Source organism: Scyliorhinus canicula, chromosome 9, assembly GCF_902713615.1.
Source record: "Scyliorhinus canicula chromosome 9, sScyCan1.1, whole genome shotgun sequence".
Lineage (NCBI taxonomy): Eukaryota > Metazoa > Chordata > Chondrichthyes > Carcharhiniformes > Scyliorhinidae > Scyliorhinus > Scyliorhinus canicula.
This window is the reverse complement of record NC_052154.1, coordinates 130,751,846-130,765,182: the sequence shown is the minus strand read 5'-3', so window position 1 is coordinate 130,765,182 and position 13,337 is coordinate 130,751,846. Positions and strand designations below refer to the sequence as shown.

Genomic DNA, 13,337 nt, shown 5'->3' with positions numbered 1-13,337 from the left:
CTTTTTTAGGAGGGTGACTAGCAGCATCATGAGCTTTGTTTGGGCGCATGGGACCCCGAGGGTGAAGAGGGTCTTCTTGGAGCGGGGCAGAGATGGTGGGGGGCTGGCGTTACCCAATCTCTCGGGGTATTATTGGGCGGCCAATGTGTCGATGGTGCGCAAGTGGGTGATGGAGGGGGAGGGGGCAGCATGGAAATGATTGGAGATGGCGTCCTGTGGAGGCACAAGCCTGGGGGCCCGGGTAACGGCGCCGTGGCCGCTCCCTCCTACGAGGTATACCACGAGTCCTGTGGTGGCGGCTACCCTCAAGATTTGGGGGCAGTGGAGGCAACATAGGGGAGAAGTGGAGGGCTCGATGGAGGCTCCGTTAAGGGGGAACCATCGGTTCGTCCCGGGGAACATTGATGGGGGGTTCCAGGGTTGGCACAGAGCGGGCATCAGACAGCTGAGGGACCTGTTCATTGATGGGAGGTTTGCGAGTTTGGGGGAGTTGGAGGTGAAATTTGGGCTCCCCTCGGGGAACATGTTCAGGTATCTGCAGGTAAAGGCGTTTGCTAGGCGGCAGGTGGAGGGATTCAATTTGCTGCCCGCGAGGGGGGTGAGGGACAGGGTGCTTTCGGGGGTCTGGGTCGGGGATGGGAAGATATCTGATATCTACAAGGTAATGCAGGAGGTGGAGGAGGCGTCAGTAGAGGAGCTAAACGCTAAGTGGGAGGGGGAACTGGGGGAACAGATCGAGGATGGGACATAGGCTGATGCTCTGGAGAGGGTTAACTCTTCCTCCTCATGTGCACGGCTTAGCCTCATCCAATTCAAGGTGCTGCACCGGGCCCACATGTCCGGGTCTAGGATGAGTAGGTTCTTTGGGGGCGAAGACAGGTGTGTCAGGTGTTCGGGGAGTCCAGCGAACCATGCCTATGTGTTCTGGGCATGCCCGGCACTGGAGGAGTTCTGGAAAGGGGTGGCAAGGACGGTGTCGAGGGTGGTAGGATCCAGGGTCAAGCCAGGCTGGGGACTCGCGATTTTTGGGTTTGTGGTGGAGCCGGGAGTGCAGGAGGCGGGAGAGGCCGGTGTTTTGGCCTTTGCATCACTAGTAGCCCGGCGGAGGATCTTGCTACAGTGGAAGGATGCGAGACCCCCAAGCGTGGAGACCTGGATCAATGACATGGCGGGTTTTGACATGAAGGTCAAATTCGCCCTGAGAGGATCGGTACAAGGGTTCTTTAGGCGGTGGCAAACTTTCCTCGACTTTCTGGCTCAGCGATAGGGTACTGGGCCAGCAGCAGCAGCAACCCGGGGGGGAGGGGGGAAAAAAGGGGGGGGGGGCGTTGACTATGTTCATTTAATTTTAATTTATTTTTAAGTTCTCTTGTTGTTTACTGGGTTTGGTGGGGTGGGGGGGTGAGATACATGCGTTGATACGGTCTTGGGGGTGTTACAGTTACTATGGTTCTTTATTGTTGCTTTTCATTGTTATATTTCCTGTAAAAATTTTCAATAAAATTTATTTATTAAAAAAAACATAAAGGCAACCGATCTTTGGTCGGTGATGAGGGTGAACCTCCTACCTGCGAGGTAGTGCCTCCAGTAACGAATAGCCTCCACAATGGCTTGTGCTTCTTTCTCGACTGAAGAGTGTCGGAGTTCTGAAGCGGAGACGGTACGGTAGAAAAATGCGACTGGTCTCCCTGCCTGATTTAGTGTGGCTGCTAGAGCTACCTCTGAGGCTTCGCTCTCAACGTGGAATGGAGTGGATTCATCCACCGCCCGCATGGCTGCTTTGGCGATGTCCTCCTTGATGCAGTTGAAGGCCTGGCATGCCTCAGCTGACAGGGGAAATCGTGTGGCCTTAAAGAGTGGGCAGGCTTTGTCCGCATATTGAGGGACCCACTGAGCGTAGTAGGAGAAGAAGCCCAAGCACCGTTTGAGGGCCTTGGGGCAATGGGGGAGGGGGAGCCCAGGACTCCGTTTTCCACGATGTAGCCGAGGATGGCCAGTCTGTTTGTGCGGAAAACGCATTTCTCTTTGTTGTAGGTTATGTTTAATTTCTGTGCCGTCTGGAAAAAACGTTGGAGTTTGGCGTCGTGGTCCTCCTGGTCATAGCCACAGATGGTGACATTGTCCAAGTACGGAAACGTGGCCCGTAGCCCGTACTGGTCCACCATTCGATCCATTGCTCGTTGGAACATCGAGACCCCATTAGTGACGCCGAAGGGGACCCAGAGGAAATGGAAGATGCGGCCATCGGCCTCGAATGCCGTGTAGTGGCGGTCCTCTGGGCGGATTGGGACTGGTGGTAGGCAGACTTCAGATCCACAGTGGAAAAGAGCCGATACTGGGCGATCTGATTTACCATGTCTGCAGTCCTGGGGAGGGGATACGCGTCGAGCGTAAATCTATTCATGGTTTGACTATAGTCGACAACCATGCGGAATTTTTCCCCGGTCTTAACGACCACCACCTGAGCTCTCCAGGGACTATTGCTGGCCTCTCTAATCCCCTCACTGAGAAGCCTTCGGACCTCAGATCTGATAAATACCCTATCCTGCATGCTGTATCGCCTGCTACAAGTGGCTGCGGGTTTACAGTCCTTTGTGAGATTGGCGAAGAGAGGAGGGGGGAGATTCGCAGCGTAGCGAGGCTGCAGATAGTGAGTGGGGGCAGGGGCCCGCCGAAGCTGAGGGTGAGGTTCTTAAGGTTACACTGCAAATCTAGGCTTAATAAGAATGGCGCGCAGAGGTCGGGCAAAACGTAGAGTTGAAATTTTGAGTAGCTAGCGCCTCGGATTGTGAGCCTGAATGGGAGCCTGAAGCGAGCGAGATAGTTTGCCGCACGGGGAAAACGGGGAGTGAACAGCGTTGTACCAGGTCTGGGTGTATGAAGCTCTCAGTGCTCCCAGAGTCGGAAAGGCATGGCGTGTTGTACCCGTGATGGAACCATCAATTCACGAGATACATGTTTCCGATATGAATCTAGGCTTTAATCGACTTACTTCAGAGCCATCCTGTTACCCGTTGATGAACTCTTAGTGAACTCAGGCTGACTCTGGACAAGGGTATTTACACAGCTGCACTAGGCGGAGGAGTCGTGGGCGGAACCAAGGGTGGAGCCCAGTACAAGTTCCTGAGTACTCCCTGAGCTACTTCCCCTAGTGGTAGGATAGCGCTACTGCGCTTACAAAGACAGTGTGAATTATCATATATATATATATATATATATATATATATTACATTCACCACATTCACCCCCTGCAAAAAAAATCATGTCCGGCGGGGGTGGTGGCGTACAACGTCAGTCTGTACGGTGGTCGAATTGTTCGTTGTGATCTGCGGAGCACCGGGGTTGCAGCCTCTTGCGGTGGCTGGATGGGTGTTGTGTGCTGGGGTACGATGGCGGACTCCAGGGAGGGTTGTATCCGAGCTTCATACTCTCCTGGTTCGACTGGGGGCGCTGGGGGCTGGCCAGTGCGGGGGCGCGGAACTGGTGGAGCGAGCTCGTGGGCTCGGGAGCGCAAGGGGGCGACAGAATGGGGTGTAGGGTGAGAGGTCCTTCTGTGGGGGTAGAGGGGGCGCTGGATCCGGCGGGTGCCAGATCCCGGAGGGATACCGTGTCCTGACGGCCGTCAGGGAACTCGACGAATGCGTACTGGGGGTTGGAGTGGAGCAGGCGCACCTTCTCAACAAGGGGGTCGGTTTTGTGCATCCTGATGTGTTTCCTCAGCAGTACGGGGCCCGGCGTCCTCAGCCATGCCGGAAGTGAGACCCCGTGGTAGTGCCCCTGGAAAATATGAAGAGCCTCTCGTGAGGGGTCTGGTTGGTCGCCGTGCACAAAAGGGACCTAATGGCGTGGAGCGCATCTGGGATGACTTCCTGCCATTGGGAGACTTGGAGCTTTCTAGACCGGAGGGTCAGTAGGACGGTCTTCCAGACCGTCGCGTTCTCCCTTTCCACCTGCCCGTTCCGCCTGGGGTTGTAGCTGGTAGTCCTGCTCGAGGCAATATAAACGTTCTTGTTAGTTGAGGGGAGTGGCCCTTTGAAATCAATCGCGAGGCGTTCAAAGGGACCCGGAGGAAATGGAAGAGGCAGCCATCGGCCTCGAATGCCGTGTAGTGGCGGTCCTCCGGGCGGTTTGGAAGCTGGTGGTATGCAAACTTCAGATCCACGGTGGAAAAGTGCCGGTACTGGGCGATCTGGTTTACCATGTCTGCAATCCTGGGGAGGGGATACGCGCTGAGGAGCGTAAATCTATTTATGGTCTGACTGTAGTCGACCACCATACGGAATTTTCCCCCGGTCTTAACGACCACCAACTGAGCTCTCCAGGGACTATTGCTGGCCTCTATAACCCCCTCACTCTTAGTGAACTCAGGCTGACTCTGGACAAGGGTATTTATACAGCTGCACTAGGGGGAGGAGTCGTGGGCGGAGCCAAGGGTGGAGCCCAGTACAAGTTCCCGAGTACTCCCAGAGCTACTCCCCCTAGTGGTAGGATAGCGCTACTGCTCTTACAAAGACAGTATGAATTATCATATATATATATATATTACATTCACCACAACCCGTTGATTTGGACCTCTGCCATCGAATTTCGCAGATGCTTCGGGCGTGATTGATCCAGGGTGACTGCGCCGAGTTGCGGGCCGCGTGACGAGTACCTGGGGAGGTTGTACTCTTCCGATGAGTTGTCCGAGCGTGGAGATGCAGGTCGGGCCCGTGGATCGCACGTGGCGGGCGGCGAGGAAGATGGCGTACAAGATGGCGGCCCCCATGAGTCGCACGTGGCCGGCTGCCGTGGTGGAGGTTTGCCACCACAGCCAGTGGGAGAAGATTTCTTTTGCCTGTGGGTCGAGTTCCAGGCGTCCAGGCTTGAGGGCTGATTCCATGATCGATCCTGACTGTTCTTAAGTAGATTAAATTGATGGAACCATCAATTCACTAGACACGTGCTTTAAGATATGAACAGTGGTTTTAATCTACTTACTACAGAGCCAACCTGTTACCCGTTGAACTCTGGATGAACTGCAGACTGGCTCTGGACAAGGGTATTTATACAGTAGTCCAGGGGGAGGAGTCGTGGGTGGAGCCAAGGGTGGAGCCCTGTACAAACTCCTGAGCATTCCCAGAGCTACTCCCCCTAGTGGTTGGATAACGCTACTGCGTTTACAATGGTATTGATAAATACAGTGTGAATTACTAAGTTACATTCACCACAATGGGTCAAAAAGGACTGAAAAGGTTCATCCTTACCCTGAAGACTCTGTTGGAAAACATACCGTTCAAAGCTCTCATTCACCTCAATGTCGCAATGGTTGTCGAACTTCAGCAGGACTGTTTTAAATTTTGTCTTGTCTTCGCCTTCAGCGAATGTAAAGGAGTTGTAGATGTGGATGGCGTGGTCCCCGGCTGTGGAGAGGAAGAGTGAAATCTTCCTGGCGTCCGATGCGGCCTCGAGGTCGGTGGTTTTGAGATAGAGTTGGAACTTTTGTTCGAAGATCTGCCGAGCTGCGGAGGACATTTTCCATGTCACCGGATGGCTGTTTGCTGGTCAACGCTGATTCACTCAAGGTAGGTCCGTCAAATTTCAGCATCACTCACAGGTACCATGATGTGTTGGGCAGGCTGGGTCGATGTGGACTGCACTTGATGCAGTGTAGCGAAAGACAGACCTCTGACACTTGATAAGATGCAACACAATTTTATTTAACGTTTTAACTACTATACATGTTCAACTGTGGGTTGACACTATGCTGACTTGACTGGAGACCTATATACGAGCCTAACCAGACTTACTAGCTACCGCATGGTGTTTGCACTGGCTAGCTCACGAACTCTGACTGTCTCAGAGGCTGGGTCCCGAGAGAGCGGGAAACCTAGTGCCCTCTGGCTTTATAGTGGCAGTGTCCTGTCTGGTGATTGGCTGATCTGTTCTGTGTGCTTACTGGTCATCCTGTGTGTCTATCACTGCCTGCCTGCACTCCATTATATACATAGTTGTATATTATGACTGCGCAGACACAGAGAGAGGAGACCCAGTCCCAATGGGAGGTGGTGCAATCACTGGCTGACCAAGGTGGCTGGCGGCGCAGTCGCATCTGGATGTGGCACCGTCCTAGACGGAGATGGTCTCCTCCCTGCGGTCGTGAGCATTTGGACCCTGGTCGAGACCAGAGCAGGTCTCCAGGACTGGCAACACCAGGTGCTGGGGCAGCCTCAGGGGATAGCTCCGCTCGCAGCCCATCTCATGGAGCAGCTCAGGGACCATTGGGCATCCTGAGGGAGGAGGACGTGATGGGGCCTGTGCCGATGACTCCAGCAGGGGAGGTCGAACTCGTAGCACCTCGGACTCCCACTTCCTGTCCCTGACGCATCTGGTGGGCTTTGTGCAGAACATTCCACCTGGGACACCCAAGCAGCAACCGGGCCCAACCAGGCCCGGTTGCCCCAGAAGACGCCCGCCAACGGGGACCCAGGTCGCAGGGCAGGAATAACAGCAGGCCACCTCCGCTCTGCGTACTGTCTGGGGAACCACCGAGATGTAGCGTTAGGGCCCGTAAGGCCAGAAAGTTAGACAATAATTAAGTTGGCATTGGTGCAGGGCACAGTTAGAGGGGCTAGGGCACAAACCTTTAAATATTTGTTCACATTAAACACCTGTTACCACTGTTACAACCTGTCTTGAGTGCTCTGTCAGATGGGTGCGAGGGGTAGGCTGGTGTGAGCTGGCCGTGGGGGAAATGAGCGGACATTGTGGGTGGCCCGGGCTCCCCTCCCTGCCCTGGACTGCCCCCACCAACATCACCGCAGGGAATAGATGTGACTGTGTGATGGAAATGCCAGTTCACATGCAGGGATCACCCACATGGACGGTGGAAACTGCTACCATGGGCAGGAGTCAGACATTCTTGTACGATGTTGAGCACCAGAGCTCATCACAGAGTGGGTTGTTATCATCCTCCATCCCTTGGACTAGACCCACTATCTTGGGGGGGGTGCGAGATGCGGTGTCCGTGTCCTTGGCCAGTACCCCACTGAGTTGGTGAATGTAGAGGCGATCAGAGAGTCCCGTGCACATTGACCCTGGTGCACAAGTCATGTGGCCTCACGTGCCTGCCTGGGCCCCATATCCTGCCCATACTTGCCCTCCCCCGCATCATCCTCGTCAGATGAGGCCTGTCGTTCCTCCTGTTCCTCTAGCACATCGCCCCTCAGCTGCGTGATGTTGTGGACGACGCTGCAGACCGCCACAATGCAGGCGTCTCTCTATGCTTCATACTGGAAGGCCCTTCCAGAGTAGTCCAGGCACCGGAATTGCACCTTCAGGAGGCCGAAGCACTGCTCAATCACACTCCTGGTCGCTGTATGCACATCATTGTAGCGGGTCTCGGCATTGACCTGTAGCCTCCAGATAGGCATCGTCAACCACGACCACAGTGGACAACCCTTGTCGCCCAGGAGCCAATCCCCCAGGCAGGGGGGGGGCGTCTTGAACACGTTAAGGATCATCAAGTGTGCCAGGATAAAGGCGTCGTGCACAAGTTTGTCTCTGCGCTGGTGGAAGGCGGGGATGCATTAATAGTGGCATCCTCTGAGCTCTCCTCCAATCTGTTCCCATGGTAGGCTGCGGGTGGGGGACCACTCCAGATGGGCCGGCACCGTCGGGTGAGGATCCTGCGGCAGAATGGACATGTTGTCAGTGGGAGTGATGCGGCATTCAGAATGGCATTAACCACTCATGTGTGACAGTTCATCTGGGAGGGGGTCAGTAGACCCTTACATCTGCGGCATACACCAACCTCAGCGTTGGTGACAAATCTGTCCCCAGCCACTCTTGCGAGCTCCAGGGCCCTTTCCGCGTGGGTGAAGACTCCGATGTCCGGCACTCCATCGCCCGTCTGGGCCCCCTCCAGTCTTTTTTGGGCCAGCTCCTCCTGCATGGACACAGAGGAGGCATGGTGAGCCGCACGCATTGTTCATTGCAGGGTTGGGGTGGGGCTCGGGGGGTTGTGGGGGTGTGGCTCGGTGGGTGTTGGGGAGATTAATCTTATGGGGTGGATAGGGAGTATGAAGAGGGGATGGGGAGTAGCGGGGGCGACGCGGGCGGTACTGCTGGACATGGGTGGGTTGGGGTACGGAACGGTACTGTGCGGGGAGTAGTACCAGGTGCATTCTCATTCTGGGGCGCATTGTTGATCCGGTGCAAACCCACCCGCGTGGCCCGATGGAGGTCATTGATCTTGCAGCACTGGGTGCTGGTTCTCCTGGTCATGCTTCCCAAGCTGACGGCCACTGTCACTTCTTCCCAGGCGGCGCTGGCTGCTCTGTGGCTGACCCTCTGAGACAGGGTCATCAATACATGGCGGGACCATGTATTGTGGCGTGAAGCCCATGGGGTCTTGTAAAGTGGACCAATTAACATTTTATAGTGATGGCAACCTCGCCGGGCCGAGCGTCAGGCAGCTCGAGGCAGTTTCTGTTCACTACCATCCCATCTGGCCTCGACCGCATCCAATAATCTGCCCAGGTCAACATTCCAGAAAATCGTGGGGCTAGTCTTCTCTGAGGCGTGGCTGCAAGCTGTGAGGTGCTGGCTGTGCAGCAACGGTTTAAGTGCTGCTCTCCCTTGTTAGCAGGGGCGGGGCTGGAGAGCGTGGCCCGACGAATCAGTTGGCGGGACCATGTATTGTGGCGTGAAGCCCATGGGGTCTTGTAAAGTGGACCAATTAACATTTTATAGTGATGGCAACCTCGCCGGGCCGAGCGTCAGGCAGCTCGAGGCAGTTTCTGTTCACTACCACACTTAGAAACATTTCCATTAAATCGCACCAATAATAACATGAACTTGCTAAATCAGGATAACCAGCGGGACAGGCCATCACACCCATATTACACACTCCTTTTAGGGAAAAAAAACAGCATCAAGCAAACAACATGAACAACAGGGAGCAATATCCAGGATAACGATTGAAATGCAGCGCAGTCCTCAGGATCTTCACGGACGCACAAAGAATGCAGAGGTCAAGGATAAAACAGAATCAACAAGCACTCTTCATGATCTGTCAAGGATTCCAAAGATGGAAGACACCATGACTTCGACCATGCCATCCCACTAATACCCAGGCGGTCTATAGCCTAGGTCCTGGCTGGGGGAGATGAATCAACTGGTTCAGCCACCTCCAACCCCTCACGATGGGCATTAGGAACACGACAAAACAGGAGCAGTGATCCAAGACCAATTCAACCCCACGCCTCAGAGAAATGTGCTCCATCGAATTTGATACACCCAGCTCCAAATTAACATCCCCAAAACAATTCTCGAACGCACTCGAACTCTTCCCCCCTCACGCCGAGGACCGGGCATAGTGCTATAGCTCTCTCAGTCCTCCTTTCCCAAATCCATCAGGATGGATAACAAGTCATGCAGCAGGATGTCAACAGTGCGGAGGTACACCCCCAACAGGGACAGTGCTCTCTATTGTAAGAGCCTCCTCGTGCATCTCTATCCCCTTCATAAAGGTACCCCGCAATTCGTGGAGTTGAGCCCTGACAACCTGTACCGCAGAGCCAAGATTTTGAGCGAAAACAGCATCTTCGTTGGCAGCCATTATTTGTCGAAGTACACTGCCCCGTTAAGCCAGGAGCCTGCTGAATAGCAACTGTGCCACTGAAAGGAGGGCCCCATGCTACCAACGAGGATTTAAGCATTTTATCTCGCCGCTTTCATACAGAGGCACAGACCAAACACTTCCCAGAACACAGAACTAGCCCTATAACCAAGAAAAAAACAAAACCAGAATGTGCACCAGGATAAAAAGACGGATTAAAAGATGAGCAGAGCCTGAACTCTCAAATGCAGCCGCCTTCTCGCTCACATCACGTGACCACCACCCTGCTTCTCATATTTTTACATGTGCACCAGCCTCTCATCTGGGCATGTGTAGACCTTTTCTGGTTCACTTCCTGTCACTTCCATTGAAGAAGCCATCCCCACTGTGCACTCACCTGGCTGATTTTGGCAAATTGTTGGTTAAAACAAGTTAATGATATATTTGTATATGGCTGTTAGTTAGTTGACAACTAACACCTGCTCACCTATGCTAAGAAACCCAAACTTACCTATGAGGTTGAAAACTCCCAACTTCTGACAAAAGTCTTCCACACATGCACTGGCTGGAAACTAGCTGCACATGCAGTTTGGCTATTTCATGTTCTCCAGGATCAGGAGAGGCCCTGCATGTAGGGAAACAAAAAGAATGGACCAAAAAACCCAGATCAGCTGACTGATTGCAGAGTGCAGTAGTCAATTAAGTATCCCAGATGTAGATAGCCAGGGAGGGGGACAACATGGTGTGCTCGGCCACAGTTTGCATGTTAATTCACATGCACCTCATACTTACCCTGAATGTATAAGATAGACACTAAATTGTTTAATCTTTGGCCTTGTATAGTAATGTTTATTTTGTTTGTTCCAAACCTGTGGAACCTCGTGGTTTTGTTCACAACGTCAGTGTTTTGATTCTCAACCTTTGTCTACTTTAAGCAAAACATTATTGATCCCCAACTGGATTTCACCAAGAACTCGTGGATCTGGCATACGATCATACCACTTGGAAAACCGGAACTTGAAAGGAGGTTGTCAGAATTGCGACCTGACCTCACTTTTTGGCAATTTAACTCCTCGAATGCACCCAGATTTGTCTTCTTTGCCCATAAAAATTCCCAGCAATGTTTAACGACAATTACACTTAATTAGTACTATAAAATGTTCTAGCAAAATGTTAGAAATACACACCTTTTAGTCAAATATGGTTTAAAATTTCTCCAGGCTGAAGTACTTCAGAATTAGCAGGGACACTCCATTTAAGTTGTGAATTATCCATGTTACATTGTGTCATGTGAGAGCACCTTTAAGAAATGGGTGTTTATCGAATAGCTGTAGTGGGTGTATCTTTAAGAAATGGGTGTTTATTAGATAGTTGCAGTGATGTCAGAGAGTGAGTGGAGCTAGGCTGCCTGTCTGCTTTTACTTTCGCTTTGAGCTCACAGCTACAGTGCTTTGAGCTCACAGTGTTTAGTTTTGTTTTGCAGAGCTGGACAGCTGCAGTCACAGCAAGAAGGTGCATTAGTCTCTCTCTCTGCAATCTAAAGACTGTCTCCAGATCCTTTGGTGATTTAAAAATAATACCTGTTTCTGTAGAGAAGTTAAACCTGATGTATTTCTGTAAAAAGGTTTTTTTTTGTCTTATGGATGTTGCAAGGAAAGATTGAGAGTTACATATTGAGTACTCTATTTGGGGGATTTATTGGTGTTGATAGTTGTTAAGATGTTTATTGTGGATTTATAAAGTGTTAACTGGTTTAATAAATACACATTGTTTTAATTTAAAAGTACTTTAACTCTCTGTTGCACTACACCTATAAAGTAGGCCCGTGTGCTCCACATAACCACAATCTATTAAAAGTGTGGGTCAGGTGAATTCCATGATACACTTTGAGATTCTCTAAACCCTGGCCAATAACAATTGGGGACATTAATCTTAGGATTTGGGCAATCATAATTTCCAGCTGTTATACTGAGTTCCTAGAGCATTGATTTGTGGACCCAAACATGACTGGAAATGGTAACATAGGGATTGTGAGGTGGATCCTGGTGTGATCCATTTGCAGGAACTAAGCACAAATATCATTCTAATGTCAAAGAAATGCTGAAAACATCATGCATTTTTGAGGCTTAGAGGATCTGAAACAAAACTCAGCATAACTCCTTAATTGTAATTTTTCTGACAGGTTTTAGACTCAAATTTGAAACCATTGTCTGCTGTGGTCAAAACTATTTGCACACTTTAATCTCTAGATAATTCACTGAGGGAGTAATAATGAGATAGTTGGGGCATCCGGAAAATATAGTGATTTGGCTCTTTTACACATGTGCAGGAGAGGCAAAAGATATATATTCTTTGAAGGAGAATCAGCAGAGCCACAAGTACTTTCTGAGGAGTCAATACATGAATAAAGTGAAGAGTGGTTGAAGGATATGGTCTATCTGCCCCAAATAAAGATAACCAGCAGTAAGATAGTTGAATATCTTACATAATACATCGTGTGTGGAGTTTGACCTTTCATAAAAATGATGAGACTGAACTTGTCTTTTCTAATGAACTTTCAATGAAATCAGATCCAACATATTTCTCGTGGACAGGCTTATTTTGGACTATATATTGATAAGTATTTTTTATGGATTTTAGGCCCTTGCTGTGCGGAAAGCCTATATCTTTGATCACTGGAACCAGTTTGACCTATTCATCATCATATTAGCAGCAGCTGACATCATCATAGACCAGTTATTTGAACGCAGTGTGCATAAAGTCCGTACTGTCCGAATATTCAGATTGATACGTCTCGCTAGGGTACTGCGACTTTTAAAGGTAAGAGAAGTTGCATTGCAGAGGTAATTTGTAGGTATTGCAAGTAGGAAAATACCAATTGTGGAGATCAAAAGGAAAAAGGTGTCGATTTTGCATTTCACTTTTGGTATTGGATATGATTGATGTTTTGGAGCAATCACAATCTATTTGTTCAAGTAGTTAATGTATTCATGATTTCCTTCCTTTTGGTAATACAGAACTTGGATATTACTGAAAAGAAACACATGCTGCTGAAGATTTTCACCTTGCACTCATCAGATCAAACACAAAAATGCCAAATTTCAAACAATTACAATTTACACTGCAGGAGAAAAGGACGCTGATTGGTTGGAAAGTTAATTCTGATTGACTGATACATTGCTACAGAGAAAGCAGTAGGAACTATAGGCTCTCCAAGCTCCTTGAACATTCAAAAAAAGATGCAAGGGTTGTACATTTCATTTTTATTTACAGAGAATGCATCCCTGTGTGAATGCATGTTGCTTCTAGCAAGCGTAAATGAACCACATTACTAGCTTGACTGATTAACCTGAATTGGTTGCTAGTGTAGCTATGAGCACTCACAGGATTGTTCAGCAAGTGCTGCATAATTGTAGATCACATCTAACAGTAAACATTTTGGGCGGGATTCTCCATTGGCTGACGCCAAAATCGGGAAAGGCGATTGGGCAGAGAATCCAAAATCGTGGAGCCAAAATTGTGGCCGGCTTCAGGCGCCCGCCAGAATGCCATGCTCCGGTGCCTCAACAGCAGAGTCAATGTACGTACAGTAAACGCCATCGGCATATCATTAGCGAGCCTGGCACTTTGGTAGCCATGGTGTGAGTGTCACGCACAGGGCAGCTCCTGCTTGAAGGCACAGAAAAGAGCTCTTCTTACCCGATGTAGGGTGGAGGTTTAATGTAAGGTTGGTGAA

The 13,337-nt window shown here is 50.5% G+C and overlaps 1 protein-coding gene across 1 annotated transcript in view; it reads left to right on the top strand.

Annotated features, from left to right (window-relative positions):
- Window positions 1–13,337, top strand: part of LOC119971691 (sodium/hydrogen exchanger 10-like) — a 730,493-nt gene that overhangs the window by 343,137 nt on the left and 374,019 nt on the right. Inside the window, exon 16 of the mRNA XM_038807592.1 lies at window positions 12,242–12,421. Within this exon, the coding sequence (XP_038663520.1) occupies window positions 12,242–12,421 (180 nt within the window). The remainder of the gene's footprint in view (window positions 1–12,241; window positions 12,422–13,337) is intronic.